The following is a 22,753-nucleotide window of genomic DNA, read 5'->3' as shown; positions in this document are numbered from 1 at the left end:
GGTCCTGCTCATAATCGGTGTAATTTGAACTTTAGAGAGTCGCACACAATTCCAATAGTTTTCCACAATTTGTCCGGTTACGATTCTTACTTTTTAATAAAATCCCTCGCGTCAACTTTTCCCGGTAAAATTACACTGCTACCCATAAATAAGGAAAAATATACATATACACTACTGTCCTTATTTGGGGTGTTGACGAATTTCGACAAGTGCGCCCCCTATACTCGTTCGAAATGAATTCAAAAAAATGTGTGCGAAAACGGAGCGCTGTAGTCCAATTAGAAGACGTGCCTCTAAGCTCGTTTTGTTTCTCATTTGAATAACATGGGATTTTCAGACTACTGCAGTCATTATGTTTTTGAGTTGTCCCCAAGCACGCAAAAAATTCTTTTTCACATAAATCTGTTGTTCATGGGTACAATTGCGCGTATATTTTTCCACAAATCGTTATCACAACCCTTACGCCCCCCATCCCCCTGATATCATACACAACGGCAAATTGATCAACGTGAATACCTGTTTTTAGCCGCTTGGTGCTTGACAGTATTTCACCAATTGAAAGGCAGCCTTATTTGCGTCATAAGTTTGTAAAAAAAAGTAATGTTGAAAGTATTATAAGTGAAAACATCACGAGCTTAAAGGCACGTCTTCTGATTGGACTACAGCGCTCCGTTTTCGGACACATTTTTTTCTATTTATTTCGAACGTGTCCAGGGGGCGCACTTGTCGAAATTCGTCAACACCCCAAATCAGGACCACCCTATTGTACATATTGACCAGAGAAGGAAAGTTTATATTCTCAACATTTTTTTTTTAATTTTAACAATCAAGCGTGAAGTCAGAAGAGTTATGTGCACAAAAGAATTAATATTAACCTACTTAAAATGACGTACCTAAACGCTTTAACTGTTACATGTTCAGCGATCGAAGAGGAAGTGATTTCTTTAATCGATTTACAATATGGTAGACATTCAATTGATTTCGATATCAGTGGTTTTGTTTCCTGACCATAATATATGCCTAGAGTATTAAGCGGTAACATTTGATAGGATCACAATGTGTTAGATCAAGTTCAGATGATGTTGGAGTATAGTCGAGGAAATAAAGCAATGGACTGTGGATTTTTTGAGCAGTAAGACGGATTTTAATGCGGTTTTTTGCATTCGCTTCGTAAGAGCGCCTACAAACTTTGTGAACTAAATTGATTAATTAATTTTTTGAAAATGCATTATGGCATTAATAATATGCATTTTGCAAGTGCACTTCCAAGAGACTCGGTAAATATTAATGGAAATGAGTCCAGTTTTGCTACTCGGGGGTTTTTGGGGTCGCTGAACACGAATATCGCCACGGCAACCGTCTCCGAGGTACCTGGTGCCCAGGGTAGACAGTATCAACGTCTTCTCCTAGAGTTTTGGCGAAAATTGTGATCGAATTTGTGATTGAATTAAGAACAATATACTTTAATTGAGGTAAAAATGATAATACTCAAGATAATTCCAGAAAAAGACGTTGAAACGTTCACCCTGGGCACCACGTACCTCGGAGACGGTTGCCGTATCGATATTCGTATTCAGTGACCCCAAAAACCCCCAAGCAACGAGTTTCGACAAATTCGATCACAATTTTCGCCAAAACTCTAGGAGAAGACGTTGATACTGTCCACCCTGGGCACCAGGTACCTCGGAGACGGTTGCCGTGGCGATATTCGTGTTCAGCGACCCCAAAAACCCCCGAGTAACGAGTTTCGACTCATTCGGTCACAATTTTCGCCAAAACTCTAGGAGAAGACGTTGATACTGTCCACCCTGGGCACCAGGTACCTCGGAGACGGTTGCCGTGGCGATATTCGTGTTCAGCGACCCCAAAAACCCCCGAGTACCGAGTTTCAACTCATTCGGTCACAATTTTCCACAAAACTCTAGGAGAAGACGTTGATACTGTCTACCCTGGGCACCAGGTACCTCGGAGACGGTTGCCGTGGCGATATTCGTGTTCAGCGACCCCAAAAACCCCCGAGTAGCAAAACTGGACTCATTTCCATTAATATTTACCGAGTCTCTTGGAAGTGCACTTGCAAAATGCATATTATTAATGCCATAATGCATTTTCAAAAAATTAATTAATCAATTTAGTTCACAAAGTTTGTAGGCGCTCTTACGAAGCGAATGCAAAAAACCGCATTAAAATCCGTCTTACTGCTCAAAAAATCCACAGTTGGGCCGTTTTTAGTGCTTTATTTCCTCGACTAGTATGAGCGGCTTAAATTTTGGATGTCGGTTCTTCTGTTGACAGTATCATTCCGTGATGTGTAAATCATTTCTTTGTTCACTCTTTTGTACCATTTGTTCTCTTTGTCAACTAATTGAGAATCATCAAACTTAAAGGTATCTTCATTGGTAAGTGAGTGAAACGCTAAAGCTGACCTGTCAGGATCTAAAGATTTAACATCGTATTAGTGATTTGAAATCCGTTTTTTTCTTAATGTTAAGATATCTGGCCTATGTAGCATTTTTCGCAATTGTTGCAATCAATTTTATATACGATATCAGTTTGGTCTAGCGTCGCTGTTGGAGCTTTTAGAGGTGTGCAAAAGTTTACTCAATGTGTTGTTGATTTTATATGAGGTATCGATGTTAAATTTGTTTAGGGTTCTTTTAATTTGTTTTGATAGGCCTTGTACGTATGGAATTGTACCCAGACATTTTGGTCTTGTTTCTAAATTTATTTGAGTGATACTGTTGTAGTATTTATGTACTCTTTTTGTTTTGAAAAATGGCTATCCAATGAAAATGATCTATAACATATAAACGCAACGAGTACATAAATACTACAACAGCAACACTCAAATAAATTCAGAAAACAAACCAGAATGTCTGGGTTCAATTCCATACGTACAAGGCCTGTCACAACAAATTAAAAGAACCCTAAACAAATTTAACATCGATAACTCATATCAAATCAACAACGCAATAAATAAACTTTTCACACCTCTGAAAGCTACAACTGCAACGCTAGACCAAACTAATATCGTATATAAAATTGATGGCAACAATTGCGAAAAATGCTACAGAGGCCAGTGATCTCAACATTAAAAAAAAACGGATTGCAAATCACTATACAATACGATGTTGAATCTTTAGATCCTGACAGGTTAGATTCAGCTTTTTACTCACTTACCAATGAACATACATCCCTTCAATTTTGATAATGCTCAAATAGTTGACAAAGAGAACAAATGGTACAAAAGACTAATCAAAGAAATTGCGGTATCCGTGAGGTACCTGCGTATGTAGGCGAATGACTGATTGTATATACTACTACGCCGATGTATTGAGAGAGGGAGTGAGTCCGTCTCGAACCAGCAAACAAGACGCAACTAAATGAAGGCCCGCACTATTTACATCTTGAAACTCTCGTTCACCGACCCAATTCCCGCAACTCCTACAGAAATGATTCACATATCACAGAATGATACTGTCAACAGAAGAACTGACATCCAAAATTTTGAGTCGCTTATACTCTCACGCCATCTGAACTTAATCTAACACATTGTGATCCTTTCAAATGTTACCGCTTAATACTCGAGGCAAATATAATGATCAGCAAACAAAACCACTGATATCGAAATAAATTGAATGTCTACCATATTGTAAATCGATTAAGGAAATCACTTTTTCTTTGATCGCCGAACATGTAACAGCTTCAGCGTTTAGGAAGGTCATTTTAAGTGGGTTAATATTAATTTTTTTTGTCTGTATAACTCTTTTCACTTCACACTTAACCTGTTAAAATCAAAAAGAATATTTTGAAGATGTAATCTTCCCTTTTCTAGCAATATGTTCAAATAATGTAATGAGACGTGTGCAATTTAAACTTAACCTCCAAAAAAAGCATGGCTCTAAGCCGCCATAAGTGTAGTAACTACGGTTAATGCTTTTCTGATTATATATTTTGTTTTTCGATTGTTGAAACAGAAGCCAGAAGACGGCAGGCAGGGCCCGCCGAAACGTCGCATAATTCTAGCGAAATGCTGAATAGGCATTATGTCATTCATTGACCCCAACCGACGAATCCCTACATGGTTATCATTCCTGGGTCACAAACTTCAAATAATTTGTTTATCTGGTAAAGAGAATGGCAGAACTATTGCATTTGCTGCGTGACCCTATTGAGAGAGTTGGACTTCAAGGATGAACTTGTGCCGAGGAGTGGGGGACAGTAACTGAGTACGAAAGCGAAGAAGCTGGCCTATTAGGCTACTGTACAATCTTCTGATTACGACAGGCGGTACACAATTGAAAGTGGGACTCATGCCGATGATTTTAAATTAACTGCAGCGGCAAAAGTTTTTAAAATATGTTTATTTGTGTACCGTACAAATTATCCAGTATCCAACGAATATGGATCATAAAATAGATAACCTGCGCTAAAATATTCAGGCAACGCTAAAAAAGGTCGGTTAGCGACGTTGTTAAAGCCACAGAATGAAGTAGCGGAACATATAAATCGCTGCAATTGCTTTGTCAGATTCCGATTAACGTTGGTTTGGATAATTGGCAGATCATTGGGACTCATGCCAGTGTATATTTACCAGTCGCAGAAAATTGAGGTCCTCAGAAGCAAGTAATGAGGGATATCCGTCCAAAGCTCGCAAGGCTGGAAGCCCCTAGTTTTCCAATGTAATCTCCTGGAAATGTGATACAAAAGAGCAGTAAGTATTTCAAGTTTTGGAGTGCGAAATGTGAAATAATTTCGTACATGCATCCAATACGTGAAGCATAGATTTGGACTAATCCAAATTTCGTAAAGTGTACTTTGACGAAGAAATGAAAAATTAATTCAAATCAGGACTTTAACATGAGGCGCAAAAACTCGAAGTCGTAATGCTAGTCACTGAGCCGTCGATCCGCTTGAGCACAATGCGCGCGAGCAGATTCACCATGCGACGTCGAAACTTTAACCAGTCTTTTTTCAGAAACGGTCGAGCGTTTACGGATAAATCGAAGCACGTATTTATTTATTTTGATCATTCTTTCATTCTGCGAAGTTTCGTGTAAATCCGTGGGTTACAATTGGAGGGCTCTCCTCGTGAGTTATATAATTTGTTGTATTTCTGTCTGACCTCGTTGACTTAGTCAGTTAGCTCAAACTTAGTCGGCTGTGTACAATTAACCTGCAGCTGAAAGCATAATTATACACGTAAAGGAAGTATCGACAATGAAAATGTATCCCTGAGTACGTGAGACAGAAGGACGAGTAGGATTACATGCTTTCTCTTCCAACGAAAAAGCGTACCTTTAGTGATTAAGTGCTCTAAGCACTGAATTGGCGTAATCCGAATAATGTGTGTAGTTCTAGTGTTTTTGTAGTTGTTGAGCCCAAATTTTCTTCGAACTTTCACGACTTTACGAACTGTTGAGAAAAAAACAATATTAGTACACAGAATTATTGATACTGAAGCAGTAACAATTATTCTGTATCGAGTATTCACGGGTTTGCAGCATGGTGATTTCATTAAAACGAATATTAAAATTGCCAATCAATATTGGAACCTAGTGAAATCTTGTAAAGGCCTAGGCTTACATTGGTAAAAGCGTTGACTGGAGAATACAAGGTACGTCAAAGCTCAGGTACCAAACCCCTGTGCTACGAGCGTGAGTGCTCGGAGAGTTAAACACAGTCGGCCAATCAGAGCTTGCTAGACAAAAAAGGGATGTAGTCCTACTACTTGTCTATACTGTGAATTTATGGTGAACCGGGTTGTCCGAGTGCATCAACACATGCACAGATTTTACACTAGTTAAACCAGCTCAACGCACGCCACAAGTTGTTGCCAAACTAAGGTTAACAAAGGTGTATCAGGATGCCCATAGCTCATCACCGGCGTGGCGGGGGTCACACAAAATGTTAGGAACCATTTCGTCATTAGGTTGATAGCAGTTCGTATCGCACACTGGGCTGCGATTACTCGTGCAAAATCCGTGCATGCGTATTTGAGCTTTCCTCTTCACCAGAAATTTACGGTGTGCCACGAACATAGGAAATATAGAGATGCAGATCAGAGTGCCAGTATAAGCGAGGGTTGTAGCTTACGCAGAAAGCCGGTTAGCCATTCTGGTAAGCTAACCTAAGAAGCGGAATTCGAAGAATACGACATAGAACATGAGCGCAAGTCCAAAAGGACAAAGATTGATTTGTTTACTCGATTCCGGCAAAGACTGCGGGTAAAAATAATGTCTTTCGCGAAATCAATACTAAAATAATTGTTGCACTAATAACGATGCACCGAGAAGAACAAGTTATTGGATTTAATTATTATTAATTGATCCAAATAATTCATGCGTTTGTATAGTCCTGAGAGCACATTTATTCAAAGCGACAATTGATGTAGTTTTTAATTTAAAAAATCCATCTTTAGGAGCAATGGAATAGTACATTGTATACCAAGGAGGAGAAGTGGGACTTTTAACGCCGAGTACGATGACTCGTACTGAAAACATCCATCGAGGCATCAAAAGTTTTCTCCTTCACGGTGCATACGATACTTTATAAAACAAAATAATGTTTTCGAAGTTTTTCATGGAACGATTATCAATATTATACTAATATGATTCTGAGAGAGCCGATTTCTGATAGATCTCTGTCCGTGGCGGTTGCGTGCAGGGGTAAAGCCTCTGGAGAGGTCGAGGGGCGAAAAAAAAATAGAACTGAAATATCATTGAAGAAAAAAATTTATTATTGTTTTATTTATCGACACTGATAAATTGTGATCATTTTTAAAGGAATCAGTCTTTTATCATACTATCGAATTTTGGTTAATAACAAAAGTGTAATTATTGAATACTACATTTTGTTTGTTTGGTGATATGTTTTTTCCTTCTGAATGTGATTGACAATGATTAACATCATTATTCTCATCTGATCCCGTTTGGGCGCAGGTAAAAGTTTCAACTTTTCGACGCTTCGGCGGTGGGGCATTGGTGCTATATTCTGTAGGACACCGATGTTATGTTACCAATTTTGGATTTATTTTTTATGGAAACTTCAATGTAATGTTTAGTAATATGGTACTCGACTTCCACCCGTCGTGGCGCTTTAGGGTCGTGATGTTTGCTCCACTGTCGGCGATCAGTGTAGCAGATGTTTGACAAAAGGAATGCCCTCTGTAGGCTTCTGCGCTTTTCAACTGTAGAGATGAAGTGCAATTTGCTTCGGCATATATGATAACTTATGTACCTCGATGACTTTTGTCGTACATTTGCCTTCCTTGTAATTCAAAAAGAATCAATAATTTGACGAATTTTTTGGTTGTAATTCAACGTATTTCTGTACGATTTTAGCAAATTCTGCTACAATGACGAAGGTGCGATGTATTTTGGTTTCAGTGGTTGGAAGATTCACATAAGTCTCTAATTCATTACTTCGGTCAGCCTCACAGATTCCAAAAATAAGAATAGTTTGCAATATACCGTGGGTCCATGAGGAAAGTGCGCACGGCTACTCAATCAGGCGGTAACTGTCAGCCAATAAAATTCGAACGACTTGACGCACACGCATAAGGTGCGCACTTTCCTCATAGACACACGGTATATGTACATTTAGTTATGTGAAAAAATTACACGTGAATATTGTAAACCAAATGTATTTTGAAATTGCATTTGTTATGTGGGGGTGGGCGTGTGCTAGGCGGTGCTAGTTGATGATTAATAAATAATAAGAGATTCTCCCACGTAACGACAATGAATAAAAATTAAAACTAAGAGAGACTTACCTCTCGATAAGCCGGTAATGTGGGTACGTTGTTGCCTAGTCCTATACAGATCTGTGATGCTTGTTTAAATGGTCGAGGCTAATTTATAATAATGAAAATGGGAAAAGGTCGTCGTTGAAAATAAATGGTTTGAAATGATTTAACTGGTAAAAGATAAAGTATATTCTGTAACAATAAATGACGGTAATGACGTAGAAGCCGAAAGTAACGATTTATAAAGTGTTTGAGTTTACACAACAATCCACCCCGACGCGACGGACGAATTTATATTCAAATGCAAAGAAGCTGCAGAATCACTAAGTTTGACTGTTTGCGTGTTTGAGCAAATCGTGTGTTATTCTATTCTAAACGATATTATTATTTGATACCAAAGACATCTATCCTGAACGATTCTTATAACTAGCCGGTCGTGATTATTTGATATTGTATCTCTCTTTTTAGATTATCTTGAATTTGAATTAACATGCAGTTGGTTACATCCGACCGGCCAGCAAAAGCACACACCATGTAACTATTAGGTTGTCAATCATAATCAAGCTCTAATCATGAGGATCAATCTCACTGATCAATAGGGTTGATCAGATGAAAACCTCAATTCACAAGAATATCTGAGGAAGCGCTTATGCGGATTGGTCAGACATAAACGTATATAATTTATGTCAAGAATTTTAATTGCTTATAGCCTATAATAATTATAAAGTGGGGCCGACCTGAAGACTGGAGAATAACTCTCGGAATTCCCAAAGGAATTGTCTGTAGCTGGACACCAATTCTTTGTTGCTGTTATTTCAAATTGTATTTAAATCTTGGAAACCATACGTTTGATCTAATTGGGGGTAGTGAAGCTAGCCACCAACTCTAGTCTTACTTTTGAATGGCGATTATGATAATAAATTTTGATTAGAAAGGTGAAATTAAGAATTCGTTCGATGTTGGAGATTAGTACTCGGATTGACTTATCTTTAGACGTGTTGTTGTGGTGACGAAATTGAGAGCCGTCGGATCGTGTCGGTCTGCGTCAGTAGTATTCTGGAGCAGCGCCTCACCTCGAGTTCTTAAGGGTGGATGGATGATATTGGAAACGATGAACCTGGTCCCTCAGTCTTGATTGATTTCGATATGTTGATTATCAAAAAGTTACTGTTCACAATAAATGTCCGAATGTTTCACTCGCGGTTTTGATATGAGATGGTTTGGATTATCAATATTTAAATGATTCTTTTACAAAAGTAATGAAGTTCTTGATTAATAAAGTAAATGCTCAATATTACCAGATCCGGATTAAATCTGGGCCGAACTTGGTTTAATTTGAGGAAAACGGAATATCATAAAAATGTGTATTCTCGAAGATATAAGAAATAGTAAAGAACAGGAAAGAATTTGGAAGGTAGGAGGTAGCAAGTCTTTTTAAATCGCAAGATAATATGAATTCTCGAGTTGATGGATTAGCAAGATATTTTAGGCCGGTCACAACTAAGATTTTCTGAACGCTACCATTACTCAATAAGGGCTGATACGGGTTGACGTCCACGTACTTCGCGACTTGATAGACGAAAGACATGGCTTTTTGGGCCTGAAGGTCCAAGGAGTTGCAGTTGCAATAAGTTACAACGATAATTAGCCAACGAAGTGCGAGGGCGACCTTCGGGTGCCCAAATCTACACGGTCAGCGTTACTTCACGCTCTTCGACGGTGTTCCGACGATTCTCAATCTCGTTGCTTACACGTGTCAGATGTTGACGAAAAGTATCCTAATATAATTCCCACGCATTCATCCACACATCTTAACAGATAATCTATTTCAATGTGGTGGTTCCAAAGGTAGTGGTTCATGCTAATTATTAGTGATAATTTTGACTTAAACAGAGAGATATTTCTAGGCTGAGCGCTGCTAATGCTAATTCAGCAGTCTCTTGTCTCAGTTCTTGGTACCAGTTATAAGAAACAAAGTTGAACATTATGCTATGGATCGTTGCTGGTCTCTACGTGACTTTTGCCAGGAGGGGTGGAACTCGCCGGTCTAGGCAATACGATATTTTAATGTTATCTATGGCTGTAGCTTTCGTTACAGCGTCGAAAGCGAATTTTGAAAAACACTTCACGTATTGAGAGTCCTAGTTATATCGTGACTTCGAAAATGGTACGCCCGAGCAATACGCCGGACGTAACACATTTGTTGCTAGATATTCGTTATCTGGAGCGTTCGTCAAAAATATTTTAATTTCTTCAGATGGAAGCAAATTTCAATTTTTACTGATGAATCCAGAAGAATGTTATTTTAGAAATGCTTTCAAGGTAAGATAACTGTCAATGTCAATATATTTTGTGATTTATATAGTTGCTTTCAGCATTGTCAATGACTCGTAATTTTTTGCTCAACTCACAGAAATACGCTATAACGATCGATTCGGAAGTCAATTTCGTTTTGTGTTTTTGCTTCAAATTCATAAACACAACGTACGTGGATTCGTACATTGCTATGATTTAAATGGCAATAAATCGGTTTGGGCAATTTGTACACGTTCTATCAGTTGGGGCGGCATGCCTTGCATCCACTCGTCGCTGTTTGTTTTCTCAATCTCGCTCAATTTTATTTTAATTTTTTTGTTCAACACACGGTTTAACATATAAGATCTTGCAGTACCGGATCGAAAAACTGATAGTTTGGTCTGTTACGTGAAGTTATAACTAAGATTTTCCCGTCACTGTATTCTCGACGTAACATACCAACGAATGGCAGTACAATTGGAACAAAACTAATATACGGCATACATCAATGACCAGGAGCTCGAAGAAATGCGCATGCGCAAAATACAATTTTAAAGATGTTTAATTAAATAGAGATTGAGCGACATAACTGGAAGAAGTTACAGATTTCGTCGCAAGAGGCACAATTTGAGAAAGGTGCATGTGGTTTGTATATGAATGCACCTCAGTACACTACTATGTTAAGCCATTTAGAATGGACCCAGTCGTCCGTGAGACGATATAAAAGAATAATATCTAATATTAAGCGAGAAAAAATGCACGAGAAATTGTGAATTCGAATATCTTAGGTGAATTGAAAAATTAACGATGGAGCCAGGAATCGAACCTGGTATCTAGAGATGCTTTGCCGGAGACTTTCTAGATACCAGGTTCGATTCCTGGCTCCGTCATTAATTTTTCAATTCACCTAAAATATTCGAATTCACAATTTCTCCGACATAACTCACTAAGCTGCTCTTCTGGTTTGATATTCTTATCAAATCATTACATGATTCCGTTACGGGCTGCATTTTTATTGGTTATTATTCATTCACGGAAAAACAAAATTCGCCACAATGAATTAACGCTCGTACAAGGACAGATTTCGCAAACACAAATTACGTTAGATGAACACAGACTCTTCCTCTCTTGGTTGACCTTCTGAAATAAAACTTGTCACTTAACTTGAGTTGATCTGGATTATCTCAGGCCGTGTGGGCGGCTCTGCGTGTCCAGCAGAGACTGGATAAGAGATAAATTGCGAAATTGTCTCCATCTTCTGTAAAAGCACCCCATGTTGGAATAATGCGTTAGCAAGATCAGGTTCTCCTGCTGCGCTTGTACTTTCTCAATGTTTGTGAACGAAATCAGGATTAAACACAAAGTATTTTATTAAATCCCGATGACATATAGGCGATACACATGTGAAGTTCTGCATTTCTCGTTGATAGACACAGGTAAACCTACTGATATGGACATTTGTCAATGTACAATTGTGATGTGTGAACTCATAACTAAGCGAAGTGACTTAGCTACAAGTGATGTATGAGAGAAATGTATACTCAAGGAATCGCGTCTTTAACACCGGGGGTGAAAGTGCACCTCGGAGTGCGAAGCCTCGACGACTCGACGATTTGACGTTTTGACAGCGACGATTCCACAGCGACTGGTTTTATGGTTAAGCAACATTCAATATATCGACTGAACTCAGGAGGGTAGGAGACAGTGCCAAGTACCTCCATGAGTGGTTCGGCAGGGGTTGGAAAAAAAAACCCAGAGACACCTACGTCACATTCGTGAGGTCCTCGGCGTGGGACCATCAGCCTGCAGTACCTGGCAAGGCGTCTGGCGTCCACATGGCCGCCACAACCAGGGTAAGTCCGAGGTCCGAAATTTGTCGAACGTGTCCAGGCCTTGTCTCTTTGGCTAGACGTTGGACAAAACCTTTCCAGGCATGGTTTATTGTTGGAACAGTCGACATGCATTTTTTATGGCACTTGAAAAACCCGTAGGGTAAAACCTGGCTTGGGATTGCCTCCCCTCATGGTGTGGAAAATTTCATGAGTCAGTTCAGCGATATGTAAACCTTTATAACTATTGCTTAAGTATTTATATTGGGCTGGGTAGGACCAACACGCCGTTTAAAAATTGTGTGACACTATTTATTTTAATTATCGACTCTGGCTAAAAGAATGAAATTATTATAAAATGAGGTCCGGGGCAACATAAATAATTGTCTTAGACACTTTATTAATTTAACAAGATTATAAATAAATGATATTGATTCCTTTTACTAAAATGATTGCATCTTTTCTTTAAAATTACATTTACAGGTGCGTTTATCACCTCTCTTCTACTCGCCATTCGTTTCTTAATCTTTCATACCTTCCGCGTTGCGCGTGCACCCTTCTCACACCCACACGCACACACACCACACAGTTGAGTTCGATGTAGCATACAAAATTGTGCGTATTTCAACAGAAATTTTGTCTATTTATTGTATACTAGTAGTGTACATATGACAGTTCTGGACTCACACAATGGCGCGCTCCACCCTGGCCCCCCCCCCCCCCCCCCCCCCTCAATCCGCGATGCTACCCCCCACCCCTACGTTGATCATTTTCATAGGATTTGACACACACACACACACACACACACACAAAATAATTCCTGTCGAGACTTGTATGGCGCCGGAAAGCCGCACATAAATCGGATAGGGTAAAAACCCGCTACATGTATTAAAAAAATTCCGGGAAGTTGCTCTTTGAGATGCTGCCGACAATGAACTTTGCTAGTGGAGATGTACTGAAATCAATCTGGGGCAAAGGGGGTGGTCCCATAAAAATTCTTCGCACAATATGCCTGTCGAGACTTGTCCAATGGAATATTGTAGTGGGGGCGGGTGGTATATAAAGCGTACGCCTATCGTAATCGTCACTCTGTTCTCATCGTATTCTCATTGTGAACTGTTCTCGCGTGTGAAATAACCTCGAAACGCGATGGATCTAGCAAAAGTTAACCACGTCAGCCGCCTGGAGAATCGGCCAACCAAGAAGATGTCGGAACTCGAAATTGGGGAAGTGTATGACTTCATCGGGTTACGACTGGTCAAAACAAAATTCGGGGTACGTGTTCTGGCAAGGATCGATGGAGAATACAACGTCTCCTTACCGGCGAGAATCGTAAGAGTTCTACAAGAAGATTCCAGTCAGCTGACTGAAATGTGTAACATGGCCAGGGAAAATCGTCTGCAAATGAAATACCTTGGTGGAGAATTCAACAAGTTTGAATTCACATGAAGTTATCTGCCATAAATAAACTATGCAATCCCCCTCTACTTCCACAAAATTCATCCACCAGGGGATAAAAGCGGGTGTGCTGGAGATGGAATAGTCAGTCTTCCACATACCATCCGTCAGTATATTCGAGCGCAACATTCCCACTCCTCGACATGGCGATGATCCTAGACGTGCAATGTTTTATTGGTCATAACATGAAGTTTGTACCCAAGGAAGTCGCAGTGATGAATGTAAACGGGTCGGGTCTGGATTACATCATTTTCAAGCGGCCCTATTATTTGGCAAGCTCACCACATGAATGTAGAGCGACCAATGTATGGTTGACACACAATCACCACGGAATATCATAGAATGCGGGCAACAAATCTTACGAGGATGTGACGAAGAATGTGAGAAAAATGGTTGGAAATACGTGTCACGTATACGTCAAAGGGGCGGAGAAGAAAGCATGGCTGACGGAGATCGTCGATGCTACAACGAGGGTTATTATTATGGAAGATTTGCATATCATACCCCCTGCAATGGAAAAATTGCGGTATATGGAAGCGGCACCGTGGCATGACTTGAAGCATGGATGCTCTCCAGTGAATAACCTCCAGCAAGCAGCAGTGCCAGGCTCAGTTTGGTATAATGACAACTCTGGATAAATCCCGGCATACAACTGCGCCTTGAAAATGTGCAGCGACTAAGGAGTTGGTATTCGAAGGAGTGTACCAGCTCCCTCGAGAAATCCTTCCGTCTGTACAAAGAATTGGACGGTTTCAAGGTAATGATGTCCGAGGATATAGCTTGTTCACCAAAAGAGTTCATTCACCCATTCGCATCAAACTCCATCAATGATGCGTGGGATGAACTACCAGAGAATATGAAAATGGACTACGTCATCGCAAGTTTCCGCAGATGTAGCATACATTACACACCAGAACCCGATAGCGATGTCGTGGATGAACCGAATCCTCTAATTAAAGACTGACTAGGTTGCAATCGTGTGTCTAGATAATATGGACAATATTGACCACAATAATAATAGATTTGGCGTGGTTTATTTCTCAAAATAATCCATAAAATCATTATCGTTATCCTGTTCGCTAACATCAACATCATCATCATCGTCATTATCATCATCATCGCTATTTTCGGCATCTATAATTATTACGACAGTTTCATTCGCCCATTTTTCAATAATTATTTCTTTACATATATCCCCGTAATTTATATGATGTTGGCCGTTTGGCCTCACTCGAGCAGCTCGCGCGTTCTCAACGAGTTCCCGAAACTCCTCCGACGAGAACTAGCGTGTTGCTTCGGAAAAGCCCATAATTATCTCTGCCTCAGCCTTTTCATCCTCACCCCAATCAGGTACTCGTGATAGGAATCAGATGCAATTTTTTCGAAATTGATTCGTGATGAAAAATCTGTAAAAAGAGCAAACCAAAATGAAAAGTTGATGCTGCTGCACTCACCATTTATATATATGATAAATCTCCAACCCAAAAATGTTTTCACGTATTCAAAATGACGGATACGATGACAGTATGGAAGATACTAAAATTTTATTTTAATGTGGTGCTACACACCAATCCTCGTCCGAATAATAGCCATCATCGTCAGCTCTATCGATGTCTCCCAGCATTTGATGGATTTGATCAATCTCATCAAGAAGCAATCTGAATTTGACGTGTACATCTTCGCAACCGTCGAAATCATCAGCAAACTCCACCCGCTCCTCATCAACATCGTCGTCATTCCCCTCCTCCTCATTCTCCACATCAGTCGGTGATGGTGATGATTCTAGATGATGATGCTCGCCAGCCAAATTTTGCTGAAACTCGCGATCATCATCACCAGCACTGTTGTCAATACATGGTTCGGTGTCGGTAATCTACGTATCGGCATCACTATCGATCATTTCATCATCATCCTCCTCCTCATCGTAAGCCACCTCTCTGCACACCCGCTTATAAGTTGGCGATCGTGGTAGTGAATTGGGTGGGGAGTCTGACGGTCCTCTTCTCCATCCAATAATTTTTTTTTTGATACGATTCTAAAATTTTTCCAGAATTTTCATGGTTACGATGATAGGGAATACAGAAAAGTTGAAACAAATCGAAAAACTTTGTTAACATACTAATCAAATGCGATAATCATTACGGAATTCAAATCAACGTTCACAGTATCGTAAGAGGATTGGCTCGGCGCCATATACCTATATATGTGTATTCTATAAAGTACTCACAAAAAATATAAACTCGTTGAAGTCTGAAGATTTTCCAAATGAACACCGTTTTTTTTTCTTCTTTTTCATAACTCACTTTATCAAAAACGCTTGTTTTCACACGAAGGATTTTCAAAATTACTGGAGAAGTTTCAAACCGCTGTTAAAATTTATACTAAAGGAGTCGCACCCACCCTTCACCGAGCAAAAACCAGCCGGCCAATCATTTGTAGAGCATGCACCACGTGACATACAGACAAAAAAGTGACGCGGGGGCAGTATAGGCTAGGAGAAAATTTTCTCAAGAGCTCACCTGCTTTTCGTTCATTGATTTTTCCCATGACACGCTGATTAACGACTCATAAAACTCAAAAACTGTATGTGCACATTATCGCGCCAAACACTGCTCGCTATTTGCTTTTAGTTGACCGATTTTTCCCATCACAAGCCCCACGCTGATTAACGAGTCATAAAACTCAAAAACTGCATGTGCACATACCATCCGATCAAGAGTTGGCAAGACAAGATTTTTCTCACGCCAAACACTGCGTACTACCAGCTTTTCGTTGGCCGATTTTTTTCTCGTTGCATATCCCACGCTAATATGGTTCGGGGTGTGCAGGCTTGGACTTGTTCGCTTCAACCCTTCAGGACATGGGTGTTTTGACTGCCATTATTCACTCTGGCCATGAGAAAAAATCTCATGGCTTCTACGCATGCGCTCAGTATATTTTAAATACAGCTTTCTTAAGAAAATATCATTTATTTATAATTTTCAATGTTTTTTAAGGTAAAATAATTGCTCAAATTTATTATTAAAGTAATATCAATTAAAAAAAAATAATGGAAACAAATATTATTAATAATTATCATTTTATTGCGTTGCTTGAAATTAATAGTGGTAGTTATTTTATTTTTCAAGATTAACAGTCCTCTTAAGTAATAAATTGCACAAAAATTAAATCTTAGTACATAATGTCTTTGTAAGACTTACAAATTACTAAAATGAATTATAATTATTAAATAAATTAATAATTTGGTAGTAGACTAGCAATTATTACATTAAAATCACGTTTACATGGACTAGTCATAAAAGTATAATAATAAACACTGGGTGGGAATTATAAAAATAGGTAACACATTTGTGAAATTTTTGAAACAAATAGATAATGTATGTCATATAGTTCTCATCAACACTAATAAGTCACCATCATCAAAAGTCAGGGACATTGTGGACAGAGAAGAGTAGTATGTTTGAGGCAAATAGTCAACCCACAAACAGAGCAAGATTTTTTTGAATAACTATTTTTTTGACGTGGACAAAATCGACAGACCTGCCTTGTTGAGTTAGTTTCAACTGTTTGAACCTGTATGTTGCCCACTTTATGTATCGTGTTTCTTAGATCAGCTGAGAGATTTGGTACTTTGCTTCGAGTAACTAGATGTGGTTGAATCAGCTGTACGCTCAATTGTCTTAAAAATTTTCGACGTTCCATTTTCTCTTGTGTATTCTGCGACCAAATAATTTGAGCATTTACCGCAGCAATGTTTAAGAAAGAAAAAAAAATTACCATAGGCCACCTGTCCGTTTCGCGTGCTACAGAATAGTTGGCTTTTAACTCGTCGACAACGTCAACACCTCCTTTGGTCATATTGTAAAAAGTTAATATCTCAGGCTTCAGTTTGAAACCAGAATCTTTATCAAATTCAGAGTTATGATGAAGCGTTGATAACAACAGTACATTTTTATTTTTTTTTGGGACATACGAGACAAGCGTACAATTAGTTTTGAATAAAAACATACTACTACAAAGATTTCTCTTTTTCACATCTACAATTTCAGGTGGAAGCTCTCGTTTGTTTTTTCGAATAGTTCCAACAAACGTTGTTTTATGATTTTTTAAGAGATCTTCAGCCAATTGAATAGACGTGAAGAAGTTATTACACGTTACGTGTCTACCAGTCTCAGATATAGGTGTTATTAATCTCTTTACCAAATAAAATGTTGAGTTTGGTTGGTCATAAGGACCTGGTGGCTGCTTGCCGCAGTATATCTCCATATTCACCGTATAAAACGACTTAGAGTCTACTAAGGAATAGATTTTGATCCCATACCTTGAAGGCTTACTAGGGATGTACTGTCTGAACTTACACTTTCCTCTAAAGCCCTCAAGCATCTCATCAATCGTTGTATATGCGCCAACTGAATAATTTTCTGCACATCTTTGAATGAATCCCGACGTAAGCTCATGAACAGCAGTAAGATTATCCGTTTTTTTTCTCTCTTCTCGATCATTACGATTATCAAATCTAATAGCAGCCATGAGTGCACGGAAACGATTCAAGCTCATAACAGCTCTGATACAATCCGGAGCAGTACCATCTAGAGTCCAAAATTCTCTCAGATTTAAATGTGATGCTTTGTACAATCCAAGAACATAAAGTAATCCAATGAAGGCATGCATTTCTTCAATAGTAGTCGGGTGTACTGATGAAGTGTCTTGATAGTTAGGCCTTTTCTTTTCTGAATACATATTTGTAAACTAACCTATTTCTTCCACACAGTGTTCCGGGAAAAATAATTTCCAACAATCTAATGGAGTTGTAGTTGACTGCGCACTTTTTTTTACATTGGGCAGACGAAGTACAATGTTGTGTTGAGGAGTTTTTTTTTTTTTATTTGGAGGTTTTGTAGACCACTGAGTTACTTTGTCTTTTCCTAATAGCTTTTTTCCATCTTCTTCATCTTCATCACTGTCATTATTATCACTACCACTATTATTATTATTATTATCATTATTATTGTTGTTGTTATTGTGAACATCGGAATCATCATAAGATTTATCAACGTCGCTATCAGAATATTCTGATTCACTAAGTTGCTCTTCAGAATCGTTGAACGCTTCATTATCATCCTCGCTGTTTGAATCGTACCCATTATCAGTAGAATCTACTTCTCGTTCGCATTGTAACCACTCTGCTTGGTCTTTTCTTGTTCTTCTATTCATCATTTACAATTTTTGACTGGAAAAAAATAATATAAATGAATAACCTTAAATATTCACAATGCAAAATAACTTAGATCTGAGTACTAATAAAATGTATTTGTCAGGGTTATACGAGTATATCAAACAAAAATATTGACTTACGTTTATTTAACACCTTTTAATAATATTCATTTAATGAATATCAACAATTGATTTATAAATTTTACATTTTTAAAAGCAGATAGCACAGCACAACATTGCACAATTATTCTTTAGGTATATGTATCATGTAAACAAGTATGGCGGACGCATACTATGGAACGACCCGAACTAGGCCGAAAAGAAACGAAAGCTAAAATCTCTCACCCTTTAATACTCTGGCCATGAGAAAAAATCTCATGTTCTCCAAAAAATTATTTTTTTTCGCAATTTTGATTTAAAAAAAAAAACAGTTTTTAGTGAATGTGTATCTAGAAAACTAAATTATAGGAAGATACAAAAATTTTCAAGTAGTCTTTCCATTTGAATTTTAAAAGATATTTGAGATCTACGTTGAGCATGAGAGAAAATCTCATAACCCATGTCCTGAAGGGTTAAAGAGTCATAAAACCCAAAACTGTATGTGCACATACCAGCCAGTCAAGAGCACGCAAGACAAGATTTTTCTTACGCCAAACACTGTTCGCTACCTGCTTTTCGCTGACTGATTTTTCCCATCACATGTCCCACGCTGATTAACGACTCATAAAACCGAAAAACTGCATGTGCACATACCACCTGGTCAAGAGTTGGCAAGACAAGATTTTTCTCACGCCAAACACTGCGTACTATCAGCTTTTTGTTGGCCGATTTTTCTCTCGTTGCATACCCCACGCTAATATGATTAGGGGTGTGCAGACTCGGACATTTTCACTATAAAGAGTTGTGAAACCCAAAAACTGTTTGTGCATATACCAGCCAGTCAAGAGCGGGCGAGACGAGATTTTTTTTTCACGTCAAACACTGCTCGCTACCTGCTTTTCGTCGATCAATTTTTCCCATCGCATGTCCGGCACTGATTGGGGTTGGGGTGTGCAGGCTCAGACCTGTATACCATCAAAATTTTTGATTCTTTGATGGCGGGGGTAATACGAAGCTTGGACCCCCCACCATCACACTCAAATTCTTGCGATCGATCGGCTTATATATAAGCTCAACGCATCCTATACAGACCCATCAGGCTTACACGATACGTGCAAGTCAAAAGTTATACAAACTTCAGCTTAAATCAACGTCAAAGGCATGTCCGTGGAAGCGTATATGGAACTTGCAGAGCAGATGGAGGGGACGTACAATTTGCTGAAAGAGCAACCTCCCGGAGAAGAAAATGACGCTGTCATCAATCATTGGACTGATATTGGAATTGCGAATATCCAAGTTCTGCGCGATATTTCCATGCAACGAGGAGCAACCTTTGGTGTGAAAATACGGATCCAATATACGTTCACACTCCTTCAATCTTGGGTGACGGAGATCAGGCAGTTGCAGCAGTGTGTAGTAGTGACACGTTGAAATATGAATACTCCTGCGAGTGGACAGTGGGACGATGTGGATAGTGCTTTTACCAGCCAAATCAAAACGGGGGTTGTCACAAATCTCCGTCATGCAAATTGGGACGCCTTACTGGACGATGTGCAGCGCGTCGTCACCGAGAACTTGGAGCTGGTGCTGTGCGAGGAGGGAAAAGTGAAAGTTTACCTCATACAGATCTCCGCCGAAGTTGAGAGCTTCAACATATCCAACGTGGCGATTCTTCTCCCATCGAGCGATATAAATGGCTGGTTTATACGTGCACGGGGTGATCTGCTATCGAAGGTGGAAGATTTCGAACAATGCGATTCCGGTTGGAGCATAATTGAGATCCTCAACATCGCTGTAAATATCAACCGCTACCAGCCTCTCGCCGCCAGAGCTTCAACATTTATCGAGCTGCCCCAAGACAATTGACATAAAGAGGCTGTGATCAACGTGAGGAACGAGGACGAAAGATGCCTTCTCTGGTCCGTCACAGCAGCCCTTCACCCGGTTAACACCCACGCTGACAGGACTCTCAACTATCGTCGCTATATTTCCGAGTAGGACTGTACAGGTATCAAATTCCCTGCTACTCTACATGATGTGAAAAAGCTTGAGAGATTGAATAATTTGCGAATCTAAGTATATGGGATAGAATCTCAAACTTTTTCGCATCGTGCAAAATCTAATAAAAGCGTCATCGTACCAATTTATTTGAGCCATCATTTGAGTACCGCGAACATTGACACGATTTATCTTCCAATGGTTGAGAGTGATCCGGAAGACGATACGACTGGTGAGTTTGCACCGAGATTTCACTTTGCTTGAATTAAAAATCTTTCCCGATTGTTGAGCATACAATTGTCCGTTCGCGAACACAAAAGGTTTTTATGTGACAAATGTTTGTGCCACTTTACAGAAAAACACGCCCACAACAATCATCGACAAGATTGTATTATGCTAAATAAAGTACGCATGGAATTTCCCGAGTGTAAAGATTGAGCATTTTCCAATTTTCAAAACAAAGGCACCGTTCCGTTTGTCGTATACGCCGATCTCGAATGTATATCAATCCCCGAACCTGTAGATGAATTTGAAACTCGTAAGACTTGTGAGAATCAAAAGCATGTCCCGCACAGTGTAGCGTACTATGTACATTGCGCGTACGATGAGACATTATCGAAGTTCCACGGTAAACGCGGTGTCGATTGCATAGACTGGTTTATGAAACAGCTTAAAGATTTATCAATTCAAGTAGAGTCACTCATCAAAAAAATAATTCTGATGAAGTCTCTTACCCAAGTCACATGCGCGCAAAGAATTGTTATATTTGTGAAAAAAGTTTACCCCTGAGGAGAAAATGTATTACGATCACTGTCACTTCACGGGTAAATATCCTGGTCCTGCTCATAATCGGTGTAATTAGAATTTCATAGAGTCGCACACAATTCCAATTAATTTCCACAATTCAACCGGTTACCATTCGCACTTTTTAATAAAATCCCTCGCGTCAACTTTTCCCGGTGATATCACAATACTACCCATAAATGAGGAAAAATATATATCCTTCACGGAACACGTTGATGGAAAAATAATGCACCTGAGATTCATCTATTCGTTTCGATTTATGGCTAGCAGCATCGATGAACTTTCCACATATTTGACCGATACCGATAAACGCATAACACGTGAATTTTATGATAACCAGACTCAGTTCAATTTGATGACCCGCAAAGGCGTTTTTCCGTATAAATACGTTGATTGTTAGAGGAAACTCGACGAACCGCGATTACCTGCAAAGGCGCATTTCTACTCTTGTCTCACAAATTCAAATATCAGGGACGCCGATTACGAGCACGCGAAAACTGTTCGGGGGAAATTCCATTTAGAGTCATTGGGGGGCCATTCAGATTTATATTTGAAGACCGATGTTCTTGTGCTTGCCGATATTTTCGAAAATTGATGCGCTAGCTGCTTCAAAACATACGATGTAGATCTGTTGCACTACTACAATGCACCGGGACTTGCTTTTGACGCGATGCTCAAGCATACTAATGTAAATTTGCAAATTTTAGATAACCCTGAAATGGTGTTATTTATTGAAAGAGCCATCCGAGGCGGCGTAGCACAATGTTTTAATCGACACGCTCGGGCCGATAATAGATTCATGGGAAAAGATTTTGATTCTAGTAACGTGAAATCGTATCTCACGTATTTTGACGTGAATAGTCTGTACGGTGCAGCTATGAGCGTGCATTTAGCAATCAGCTCGTTCGAGTGGGAGTATCAGCACATCGATATAACAAACCATCCGGACGACACGCCGATCGGTTGCTTTCTAGAGGTAGATTCGGACTATCCTGTAGAACTCCACGAGGATCACAAAGACTTACCTCTTTGTCCCGAGTATTTTACCCCTCCAGGTAGTAAAAATGCCAAACTCGCGACCACCTTTTACCCCAAAACAAAATATATATTGCACTATAGAAATTTGAAACAGTGTTTGAGTTTAGGATTAAAAGTAACGAAAGTGCACAGAGTTTTGAAGTTTGCACAATCTCCATGGCTCGAGCCTTACATCACGCTCAATACAGACATGCGTAAGCGGTCTAGTAATGAATTCGAGAAAAACTTTTACAAACTCATGAATAACGCTGTGTTCGGCAAGACTATGGAG

General features: G+C 39.3%; 2 protein-coding genes across 3 annotated transcripts in view; both read right to left on the bottom strand.

The window, feature by feature from the left end:
- LOC124309248 (regulating synaptic membrane exocytosis protein 1) overlaps positions 1 to 22,753 on the bottom strand; it is a 1,429,783-nt gene that overhangs the window by 1,365,319 nt on the left and 41,711 nt on the right. The gene's annotated exons all lie outside the window — the stretch shown is intronic.
- LOC124309422 (protein bfr2-like) overlaps positions 1 to 22,753 on the bottom strand; it is a 30,411-nt gene that overhangs the window by 4,231 nt on the left and 3,427 nt on the right. The window contains exon 2 of the mRNA XM_046773080.1: positions 14,898 to 15,170. Within this exon, the coding sequence (XP_046629036.1) occupies positions 14,898 to 15,170 (273 nt within the window). The remainder of the gene's footprint in view (positions 1 to 14,897; positions 15,171 to 22,753) is intronic.

This window comes from Neodiprion virginianus, chromosome 7 (assembly GCF_021901495.1).
Source record: "Neodiprion virginianus isolate iyNeoVirg1 chromosome 7, iyNeoVirg1.1, whole genome shotgun sequence".
Classification (NCBI taxonomy): domain Eukaryota; kingdom Metazoa; phylum Arthropoda; class Insecta; order Hymenoptera; family Diprionidae; genus Neodiprion; species Neodiprion virginianus.
Note: the sequence above shows the minus strand (reverse complement) of the source record. Positions and strands in the feature narration are given on the sequence as shown.